At 40.3% G+C, this 11998-nt stretch overlaps 1 protein-coding gene across 1 annotated transcript in view; it reads right to left on the bottom strand.

Moving 5' to 3' along the window:
* Positions 1–11776, bottom strand: part of dnaja2b (DnaJ heat shock protein family (Hsp40) member A2b) — a 14137-nt gene extending 2361 nt beyond the window's left edge. Inside the window, exons 1-7 of the mRNA XM_061774258.1 lie at positions 11534–11776; positions 10484–10543; positions 5912–6138; positions 3190–3270; positions 2969–3102; positions 2677–2873; positions 2450–2594 (exon numbers count right to left, since the gene is read on the bottom strand). Of these exons, the coding sequence (XP_061630242.1) occupies positions 2450–2594; positions 2677–2873; positions 2969–3102; positions 3190–3270; positions 5912–6138; positions 10484–10543; positions 11534–11611 (922 nt within the window). The 5' untranslated portion in view covers positions 11612–11776. The remainder of the gene's footprint in view (positions 1–2449; positions 2595–2676; positions 2874–2968; positions 3103–3189; positions 3271–5911; positions 6139–10483; positions 10544–11533) is intronic.
* Between the last annotated feature and the right edge of the window lie 222 nt (positions 11777–11998).

The following is an 11998-nucleotide window of genomic DNA, read 5'->3' as shown; positions in this document are numbered from 1 at the left end:
ACTTAACGCACCGATGACCAAAAAAAGCTTAACATTGGGCTAAAACTTCACCGTAGCAACTTTACATCACAATGAATTGGGACGAAATTCACAAACGTTGTCTCACAGTATCACAAACACCAACCTTGTGCCTCATCGGTGGGTAGGGAAAGGAATAAGCGTTAAATAGCATTTGGTTCCATCCATTTAAAAATCAAAAACAATCGGTGCCGTGTGAAGTTACTTTTTGTGTCAAAATGCTGAGTTCCGGCGCGTACCCTTCAAAATAAAAGGCTAAAAGCTTAAAACAAGAAGCCAAGTTAAAACTTGCACATATAAACCACTTCATGTGATGAAACAATACAGGGGCAGCTATATAGCATTTAACAATGCTGTCAGTGAAGTCAACTCTCAGTGAACTGGGTGAGTGAAACAAAGTAAAATAGTTAAAACAGTTAAAATAACTATTTTAACAATTTATATTGATATTATATATAATATTGATTAAAATATTTAACTTTAGCTGAAACATTAATTAATGAACATTAAGTCAATTGGGTTAGTTCCACACACATCGCCTTTTAGTTCATAGATTTGATATTGATACTGGTTATAAAGAACCTTGAGTCAAATGTTCATTTTAGTCTATGCTGCGGGCCGTTAAGAAAATGGATGTTCATAATTTGGAAACCCTTTATTTAAACCATGCAAACTTTTTTGAGCCAGCCCCTAAAAGAATCGGAATCGAGAATCGTTTGGAACCGGACTCCAACTAAGGAACCGGAATCGCTCAAATACAAATGATGCCTAATCCAACCACAAGCCCCCAAAACTCAGCAAAAAAAGCACCGATTTCATTTTCACTCGCGGAGGCAGCACTTCATCACAAAGGCAGATCCCTGCATGTGGCGCATGCAGCACCATCGACAAACACACGCCTCCACTTTTTTGTCAAAATTCTAGCTTATGTCCCTCATCAGGAGCTAATAGCTAATGCTAATCTGTACATCCAACAAAACTCAATGCAGCTCTGCTTACCTTTTGGCTTTGACTCAGTGTAGTCTGGGAATTGCTTGAAAGTGTGACTTTAAATTTGCTATATATCCCCTTTAAAACTACAACATTTCTACCCAATCATCCCGTTCGATTTTACATGTGCTGCATAAAGGCTATAGAACAGTGGTTCCCTGACTTAAGAGTTAAATTTGTTTCATGACTGAGCTCATGCTGGGTGGATATTGTGCCGTTAATCTAGCGGCAGCATACCTGAAACCTGCTAAAATTTTAGTTTGCAACAAAGCAAAAAAATTGACCATTCAATGGCTCGTAATTCGTAATTTGGTGCAATTGTAAGTAGGGCTGCACAACAATTCGCCAAAAAATATAAAATCGATATTTAAAAGTGTTTCAAATTTCATTATCGATTTGTTGTGTCATGTGATGATTAGAGCTATGCCACAAAGCAGTGTGGCGAAGTAGGGTCATATTAGAGCAGAGCCAATGTTTTGTATTTTGCTTTGTTGTTGTAGTTTTTTTACCATGACTGGGACTTTGAATGTTTGAGAATTTAACTCTGCAGTACACAATACTAAATGTGTTGCTTGCGAGCTTTGAAAAGCAATGTTGGAGTCACTGAGGACCCAAGCTCAAACTAGTCACTCAAGAGGGGATGTGTGCAGTCTGATAGCCTAGCTAGATAGCAATCAGCTGCTTCAAGCTGTTTGTCACTCTCACTTGTAGTTGTAACTGTAAAACGGACACGTAAAACAAAGACATAAACAACAAACATTCACTGCATTACTGCTACATACAGTAATGTGTAAAGCTATGACAAGCTAAATGAAATTTGGACCAATACTACGGTAACTATAACCATAAAAAAAAATAAAACATTTTAAACGACACAGCCCAAGTGTTCTATACTTGTGTTTAAGCAAGTTTTTATTTTATGAACAAGTGTCAAACAGGAAAAAAAGGCAGTGGTACTGCTGCTATTTTTAAGTCATTATTTCAGTGTAAAGAAATTATACTGGGTGATTTTAATATATGTTTTTTGGGTGAAAAGTGATCCAAAGGTTAGTGTTTTAATCATTTATAGACCAAGATACAATGGAAAATTTATGGAGAATTTTTCAAAACTGCTGTCAGTTATTTGTAATGACTGCAACTATTTTGTCATAATGGGAGACTTTAACATTCATATTGACAGCAACACCTTTCTGAAAACACCAGTAAGAACCTCAACAATACTCTAACTCTGTTTGCTGTGGTTGACAAGCTCACAACCCGCTCTGAAATGTTAATACAGCAACCTGTTTGTGCAATTTTCAACCGGTTTGTGCAATTTGAAATAATGTCTTGTTTTTTAATAAAGGCATAAAAAATTATAAAATACTTTAAAAGAAAACTTTTAGTTGCAACCCTACTCTTAAGTCAAAGTACTACTGAACTGAGAAGTAGGCATGTGTACCTGGTTCTATGACCTTGCCAGGGGGGTACTTGACAAGCAGCTGGCGTCCATCTAGGTGTGTGACAGTCATCTGGAAGCCACACAGAGCCTCAACCAGGCCAATGTGCTGCACCATGTGAAGGTCGCTGCCTTCTCGGCGGAATTCCTGAGATGGAGAATTAAAAAAAAAAAATAAGTTTGATTTGAAAAATGACCTAGTCAATTTTTCCATTTGCGCTTTTTTCAACCTCGTGTTCTTTCTCCTGTAGGACCAGGACAATGTCTCCGGGTTCTAGGCCTGGCGTTTGGTCAGCTTCCCCGGTGAATGTGATCTTTTGTCCGTGTTTCATGCCTTTGTCCACGTGTACCTCTAGCAGCTTTGTTTCCTGACTAACTTTACGACCTTCACACTTTTTACAGCGATCCTTCTCATTGATGAACTCGCCTGTACAAACACAACATGTGGAACATTATTTGAGATTAGTTTTTAATCCCATACATGAAACGTCAAATTGTTTAAATTGTTTCCTGTCACATTACCCTCTCCTTTGCAGTCTGTACAGACTGACTGCACCTGTTGGACCATACCAGGGGCCAGCTGTCTGATGACCACCCTCATACCTAGTCCTCTGCATGCCACACACTTCTGCACTGCGCCTGCCTTGCCCCCCTGACTGAACGGCAATTGAGAGAATGTCAGCACTGCCAGTGTAGTTTACACTTGTGTTACTGAAACAGTAAAAAACACTCCCAAGACTCACCCATTGCAGGCACCACAAAGCACATCCTTGCTCAGCTGGAGTTTAGTAGTTTTACCATTGTAGAGGTCTTCAAGTGAAACTCTACGACGGGGGAAAACAAATATTTTTACAACAACAACATTATTCTTTCACAACTGAAAACCCCAAGGATCAAAGACTAAAGCAAACTCAGATTATTTTTGTAGATCAATGAAATCAACCATTTTTGAGTCCCGTTTCATGCAAATGAGCCAATTATCATCCGGCAAAATCTCCTGCCACCAGTCTACAGAGTGGCCAATGCCGATTATGACTTTCGTTACTATGACCAGATGGGCGTGATTAGGGGCTTGTGATAAAGTGTGCTGCTGCTGCTGCTACTACGAAGAAAATGCGAACTCTAAAATACAAAATAAAGACAGTAAAAGTATGATTTTATTTTCACTCAAGGACGCACTTCATCTTGAAGCTGCCAAATAACATATCAATTAGCAGTAGTGTGCAGATCCATGTATGTGAGACAAGCAGCTGACACATCAGCAAACACAAATATCCACCACCCCAATGTCAACACCTTTTCTGATGTGTAGGTTAACTCTGACACCTATTGCTGATCTGTGCAACCACTGGAGCTCTGCTTCTCTTTGGCTTTGAAATGATAGTGTAGTCCGACCGTTGCTTGAAAAAGGCCAAGACCAAGACTAGTAACTCAATGTAGGGGTGTATTATATAAATTAGACACACTGTTACATCATTACATGTCAAAAGTCAGACTCGCTTACATACATTTTGGGAAATAGGCAGCTTGCATAAGATTACTTAATTGTGTAGTTTCACAATTGATAAGTGAGTGGCAGAGATGGGGGGCTGGAGTAAAGCTTGAGTTGGCAGTTTTATGACTTGCTTGCCAAATATTTCAGAAAGACTTGTCTTTAGACTTCTAGCCAAGAGACTTGACTTTGACTTGAACTACATGACTTGACAACTTATCTCATTTAGAGTTGGAAACCTGCATTTAATCGAGACAGTTTGCCTTTTTTTTTTTAGGTAAGAAACGTGTGTGTGTTTGGGGGGGGGGGGGGGGGGGGGGGGGGGGGGGGAATTTATTAAGGGGAAAAAAAGTATTCAAAGTTACCTGGCCCTGTGACCCTTGTCAAAGTATGAATTAACTGCGGCTAATCACACTTTTTGGATAATTTTTACTGATCACACACAGGCCTGATTAACTTCAGACCTGTTCAATCAAGAAATCACTTAAACAGAACCTGCCTCGCCAAAATCAGTTCAGACAGAAGATCTAAAAAAGCTGCAATAAAATTACACGACCCAAAGAAATTCCAGAACAGTCAAGAAATAAAGTAACTGACATCTATCAGTCTGGAAAAGGTTACAAAAAAAAAAAAAGACATTTCTGAATCTTTAGGATTCCGGCGAACCATACTGGAGTCATTAACCTCAAAAAGGAAAAAAATCATGGAACAGTGGTTAACCTTCCCAGGAGTGCCCAGCCTACAAAGATTACCCCAACAGAACAGCAATGACTCATCCAGGAGGCCACAACGGAACTCAGGACAACTTCTAAATAACTGCACGCCTCCCTTGCCTCCGTTAAGGTCAGGGTTCATGACAACAATAAGGAAGAGACCAGGCAAAAATGACATCCATTGCAGAGTTCCAACGCGAAAACCACTGTTGACCAAAAAGAACATAAAGGCTCATCTTTTGCAAAAAAAAAAAAGCCTGAATGATTCCCAAGACTTTTTGGAGAATACTATATGGACTGATGAGATGAAAGTTGAGCTTTTTGGAAGGTGTGTGTCTCCTTACATCTGGCATACATATAGCACAGCATTTCAGAAAAAGAACATCATACCAACAGTCAAACATGGTCATGATGGTAGTGTGATAGTGTTGGGACTGCTTTGCTTCTTCAGGACATGGACAACTTGCTGCTCTTTAACAGAAAATCCTGATGGAGAATGTTCACCCATCAGTTTGTGACCTTAAACTGAAGCGCACCTGGGTTCTGCAGCAGGATAACGATTTAAAACACACAGGTTATGGAGAGGCCTAGTCAAAGTCCAAACTTGATTCCGATTGAAATGTTCGTTCATTCGTGCACGAAAACCCTCCATTTTTGCTGAATTCAAACAATTCTTCAAGGAAGAGTGGGACAAAATATCTCCACAGAGATGTGAAAGACTCATTGCCAGTTATAGAAAACACTTGATTTCAGTGGTTGCTGCTGAGGATAGCCCAACCAGTTCTTAGGTTTAGGGGGCCATTAATTTTTCCACACAGGGCCAGTAAACTTTTTTCTTCCTTAATAAATTAAATCATCATTAAAAAACAGCATTTTAAGTTCACTTGGGTTACATTTGTCTGATATTTACATTTGTTTGATCGTCTTAAACATTTAAGTGGGGAAACGATGTAAAGTATAAGAATTTAAGAAGGGGGCCAATACTTTTTCACTGCACTATATATTGCGACTGAACCTATATTGTATGACTTGACTTGCCACTTAAAGTAATGATTTGGCTTGATTTGCTTGAAATTTATCACCAACTCGACTTTCTTTTCCCCCCCACAGTGACTTGGGACTTGCTTGAGACTTGCACATATGTGACTTACTCCCACCTCTGGTGAGCAGACACTCCAGAGGCCCAACTATTTTTTTACAAGCAATTTGGGGGGGTGAAAGACAATTTTCCCTAATATGCCCCCTATGAAGGTCACTTACTTCAGAGGGTGCACCATGTCTTCGCCTCGCCTCCGTCCTCCGTTGCGGCCTCTGCCCTGTCCCCCCATGAACCCAAAGAGTCCTCCGCCAAAAATGTGAGAGAAGATATCGTCCATACCCGGCCCACCGCCTCCACCCTCCCGTAGTCCCTGTTCTCCATAGCGGTCATAGAGCTCCTTCTTCTCTGGGGTTGTCAGTACTTCATATGCAAAACTGATTTCTTTGAACTGGTTGACAAAAATGAAAGACACACAAAGCAAGTTATTGCCATGTCAGAAGCTTTGGCATCAAACACAAAAAAAAACAATATAAAGCTACAAAAGCTCTTTGATTTAAAAAGAAAACGAAGCCTATTATTTCAAATTCCACAACATCCTGTTTTACAGAAAGAAAATAATTTGAGACATTTTGTACAGTCGCTATTAAAAGTCTGCACACCCGTGTTCAAATGCGAGATTTCTATGACATAAAAAATAATTGACCAAGATAAAGAATTTTAAAACTTTTTCCTGACCTATAACCTGTACAACAATTGAAGAAAATGTGGCTGTATTCAGAATAAACCAATCACATTCAACATTTCAAACTCATGTTAAATTGGAGCCAGCACACACCTGCCATCATTTGAATGACCTCCGATTAACCTAAAGTCCAGATGTTCTAGTAGGCTTTTCCTGCCATTTTCATATAACAACGGCAGATGACTGGTTAGCACATCTGCCTCACAGTCCTGAGGACTCGGGTTCAAATCCGACCTCGCCTGTGTGGAGTTTGCATGTTCTCCCCATGCCTGCGTGGGTTTTTTCCCGGTTACTCCGGTTTCCTCCCACATCCCAAAATCATGCATGGTAGGTTAATTCAAGACTCTCAAATTGCCCATAGGTGTGAATGTGAGTGTGAATGGTTGTTTATATGTGCCCTGCAATTGGCTGGCGACCAGTTCAGGGTGTACTCCGCCTCTCGCCCAAAGTCAGCTGGGATAGGATCCAGCACGCCCGCAACAATGAGGATAAGCGGTTCGGAAAATGGATGGATGAAACTTACAGCACAAACCACGCCCACAGAGAGATTTCACAGCATCAGAGGGATCTCATTGTTCAAATGTAGTCACGACAAGGATACAAAATAATTTGATGCATTCAATAAACAATGGAGCACAGTGAAGACAGTCATCATCTAGTGGTGAAAATATGGCAGAACAATTACATTACCAAATGCTACGGTTGGGCATCAAGCATAGAGAACCGATTGGAACCGGGACTAATGTTCCGGTTCTCCCGGAACCGTTCAAAAGTAAAAATTTACATTCCCAGTTTCGATGCCCAGTCCTCCAGCCGCAAAGAAGAAGTGGCGAAAAGCAATGAAGAAGCGGCGTAAACCAACCAAGAGGAACGCGCACGATGACATGCTTGTGCCCAACTGCGGTGGCGGCGAACGAAAGTCTGCTTGCACTTTTGCACTGATGGTTTTTAGCATTTATTTTAGTCTTCAAACCAACATGAGCGGCGATGACAAAGATTAACATTGGGCTAAAACTTCACCGTCAACTTTACATCACAATAAATTGGGACAAAATTCACATAAACGTCTCACAGTATGACAAACACTAACCTTGTGCCTCATTGGTGGGTAGGGGAAGGAATCAGTGTTTTATAGCATTTTGTTCCCAAAATTTTTCTTTAAATCAAAAACACTCACCGGTGCCATGTCAAGTTACTTTTCGTGCCAAAATGCTGAGTTCTGGTGCGTACCCTTCAAAATAAAAGGCTACAAGCTTAAAATAAGAGGTCTAGTTAAAACACAAACCATTTGACGTGATGAAACAGAATACAGGGGTAGCTATATTAACAAAGCTATCACTAAAGTCAACTGGGCGAGTTAAACAATAATAATTTTAACAATGCTATATTTAACTTTTAGCTGAAACATTAATTCATGAATATTAAGTCAATTGGGTTAGTTCCACACACATTGGCTCATAGTTCATAAGTTTGATATTGATACTGGTTTATTACGAACCTCGAGTCAAATGTCCATTTTAGTCTATGCTGCAGGCTGCTAAGAAAATGGATGGTCATAATTTGGACCTTTATTTAAACCATGCAAAATGTTTTGACCCAGGCCCCTAAAAGAATCTGAATCGAGAATAGTTTGGAACCGGAATCGAACTAAGGAATCGGAATCGCTCAAATTCAAAAGATGCCCAACCCTACCAAGCACTGGACATTGGAGGGCCAAAATTGATGAAAAGACAAGAAAACTGTTCAGGTACGCTGCCAAGATACCAAGAGCAACACTGAAAGAGCTGCTGGAATTTCTGGCAAGTCCTGACTGTTTAGTACATGTGACAACAATCTCCCTTTAACGGTGTGCATATTTAAGCAACAAGGTTATTACACATTTTTTCCCTTTTCTATTTTTTTCCCCCAATTGAAAACTATACAGGTTATAGGTCACAACGGTGGTGGTAAAAGCATTTTATTTTCTTTGTTTTTAATCACAAAAACCTGGGTGCGTAGACTTGTTATATCGACTGTACAGGTGCACAAAAATTAGAACTGTTTAAAGGGTTAGGCTTTTAGGATTGAGAGACCGGCAATGCTTAAGGGGAAAGGAGTCTGACATTCCTCCTAAAAGACTTTGGTCTATGTGTTCATAGAAAAATGATTAATGAAGTAGCTCTCATGTCCTGGTACCAATTATTGATGTACTGAATCACCGCTGGCCTTAATACAAACCATCATATTGCAAATATAAATTACTGTCTTGTAATACTGATCGTGCTGTTTGTGTCTGTCTGACCAGCTGAGTTTCTGTTCCTGTCCTGGGGCATGGCGCCCCAACAGCTTGGTGAGCAAGAGTGACAAATGCCAATTTTTTTTATTCTCTTATAGGGAAGTTATGATTATCACAAGTGATGCTAAATATGCTAAGTGAGCAGGAAAGAAAGTAGTTAAAATTGTTTCGGTTGGGAGATTTTCTTATGCAATGTTGTTACAGGAAGAGAAATTTGATTATCATTTTCTTTAAAGAACATGCAACAGTAGATTATAGTAAAACCTATCAGGTTTAATGTTCTTATTAAAATTAACTATATTTTATTAGTCACAAAATATGCAGAATTCAATCAAGATTTTCCATCAAGAGTTGCACAAAATGTATCTTACAACTTCAGGTCACTGGACTTTTTTTTTTTTGAAAGAAAAATTTTATGACGACCACAGGACTGGAAATAACGCGTCCAAGCTGGTCAGTACTCTATGGCGCATCGTAGATCAGAAAATGAGTTGGGCAAGTTTTACCATACGTCCAACATATTTTTACACTTTTATAAGAATCTTAAATTGTCGTGCATGAAGAGAAATACTCTATACGAGGCCTGTGTCAAAGTGTAAGTACCGTATTTTCACAACCATAAGGCGCACTTAAAAGTCTGACATTTTGTCCAAAATGGACAGCGCGCCTTGTGTGTGCACCGAGTTCCAAAATCTGTAAATGTTGTTCTGTGACTTTGATGAGCGCTCTGCTTGACTGGCTGGGAGCATTTCCTGGCGACACGCTGCTTATATAGAGGAAAGGCAGACGTAACTGAGGACAGCATGCGGACGTTAAAGGGGGAAGGGTGTGCGTGACAGAGGACGCTAAAGGCACACCCCCAGTAGGTATATAGTGCCAGTATGTGCAATCAACATCGGTTTGGCTAAGGACCCCCGAAAATGGCACCTACAAAGAGACATGCTTACGAAGCACAGTTTAAACTGCAAGCTATCAGTTACGCGGAGGAACATGAGAATCGAGCAGCCGCGAGAGAATTCAAGATCAACGAATCCATGGTTCGCAAGTGGAGGAAGCAGAAAAACGCCGGCATCATTGCTGAACAGCCGCCCGGCAACGAGACTGACTCAGACAATGACGAGAGGGAACCCGGCATGTTTGATGGAGAACTTGCCCAGCTGTTCATTTTGGATACGGAAGATGAGGACTTTGATGGATTTGTGGATGAGGATTGATCCAAAAATAACGTGAGTACATTATTAAATACTTCAATAAAGTACAACCAAATTCACTGTTTACATTGTTAAATACTTCAATGAAGTACAACCGAACTCAGTTTTGGTCCCGCTGCCTTTTTAAAAACATACGCTAGAATGCATGCTAGCATATGTTTTCGCGTGCAGGCATGCTACCGTATGTTTTAAGATAGCGTATGTTTTACCATGCCTGCACCCAATAATACGGTGCACCTTATGTATGTGTTAAATACAGAAATAGACCCCGTAACTGAGACTGCGCCTTTTAATACGGTGCGCCTTATGGTCGCAAAAATACGGTAATCAATTTTGTTGTACTATTCAACAGTGGACATCTTTTTGCTCATTTGCGTGGCAATTTTAAAATGTTACATGCAACAATGCCTGTGCAGTTAAATGTCTAATGATAAACACATCTTAAACTTAAAACAAATTATTTCTAGCTCCCTTATTTCCAATGGATTTTGTATATAGTTTATCAAAGTGGTTGGTGCCCCACCATTTTTTCTCCCATGTAAAAACACAACTGAGCATTTCATACCTTGTCTCCAGCATCTGGGTTCTTGTCAGGATGGTACTCTTTAGCCAATTTGCGGTAGGCCTGTAATAAACCAAGGGTGACACACAAGTTAATTGCCTTCATCAAAAAGAAAGCACAAACCAGAGCCTTGATCTCAGATACTAGCTTAAAATGCTAAGGGATCAGCTCATGGGCCTGGTGTCAAAAACATCAGGACACCAGTAGGAGCATCGCTGCCTTTGACACCTCCAACCATCTTGTCAGACGTTTCATCTCACACGCTTCACTTTAAAACAATAAACCATTCTTCTGATAGTACGACAACAGACTTGCATGGTAGCATCTCTTTTGAAATTGTGAGATAATCAGGTGATTCATAGTATTGTGAAGAATATGCAATGTTAGGATTTAAACCATAGCAGTTTTCAGGTGATATAACTGGTTTAATTTTTTGGATAACTTTCACCAAAGCACACGAAATAAAAAATAATAATAATTAAAAAACTATATAAAAAAATAAAAAAAAGCTCCTTCAAATTTGTATGGCATTTTCAAGAAATGTGAGACATGACATTATATGACATTACAATTCTAAGACTATTTAACATACCTAAGCATTAAATTAATGTATTATTTGAAATAAATGCGATTTGTCCTCAGCGTAGCAATGGAACGCGATTAATGCAAGACGTATGAGCACACAATGTTAATTGTATTGGTCCATGTACTTTATGCTTCGTTTACAGGGTTACATGGCGACGGCTATTTCCTGAAATATATCGTCTAATATCCGGCAAGCTATGTAGGACACTCGTGGCCACTTCAGTTTCCTTTTAACGTTCGGCTCGCACGAGCTTTTGAGTGTACAAATGAAATGTGACATAATCCGCATATAGGAACAGAAATATGTTAGCACCGTCACCGAACGAAGCGCCGTGCAGTTTAATACTCAGTTATCTCGCTTAGTTTGCGAGCTAGCCAGCTAGCTCACGTTGGTAAGCTATTTCTAGGCCCATTTCACAGGTGACCTATATCGCCGTTTCACTAATTTCAATTTGGAAAAACCCTCACCTTCTTAAGTTCATTTTCAGAGGCCGACGGGGAGACGCCGAGGATGTCGTAGAGCTTAGTGTCCGCAACTTTCGACATGATGCTTAGAAGCCGGCTGCCTTGTGCGGACGTTCAGCTGAGTGAGAGAAGGAAGGAAGAAGGCAACACACGCTAAACCGGCTGGGATTGTCCCGGGTTGCCAGATTCAGAAACAAAGTTCCCCCTTCTGACGTAGACGCCCCCAGAGCAGTGGCACTTCCGGGGGGGGGGGGCGGGCAGAGAGGAATTCTAGCACTTCATACGGGGCCATAATCAGGTTTTATTATTAGCCTTACGTATCGTGACGCCCTTTGTGACGCTCGAATGCAGAGAGCAATTGTGTTTGTATGAAGACCAAATTCACACCGGCAGCGGCCACACATTAATAACTGCTCAAGGGCCACATTTAATTTCTAAACCCGACAGACCTGGCGTGGTCAGTTTTAG

The sequence above is a fragment of the Phyllopteryx taeniolatus genome, chromosome 5 (assembly GCF_024500385.1).
Source record: "Phyllopteryx taeniolatus isolate TA_2022b chromosome 5, UOR_Ptae_1.2, whole genome shotgun sequence".
Classification (NCBI taxonomy): domain Eukaryota; kingdom Metazoa; phylum Chordata; class Actinopteri; order Syngnathiformes; family Syngnathidae; genus Phyllopteryx; species Phyllopteryx taeniolatus.
Note: the sequence above shows the minus strand (reverse complement) of the source record. Positions and strands in the feature narration are given on the sequence as shown.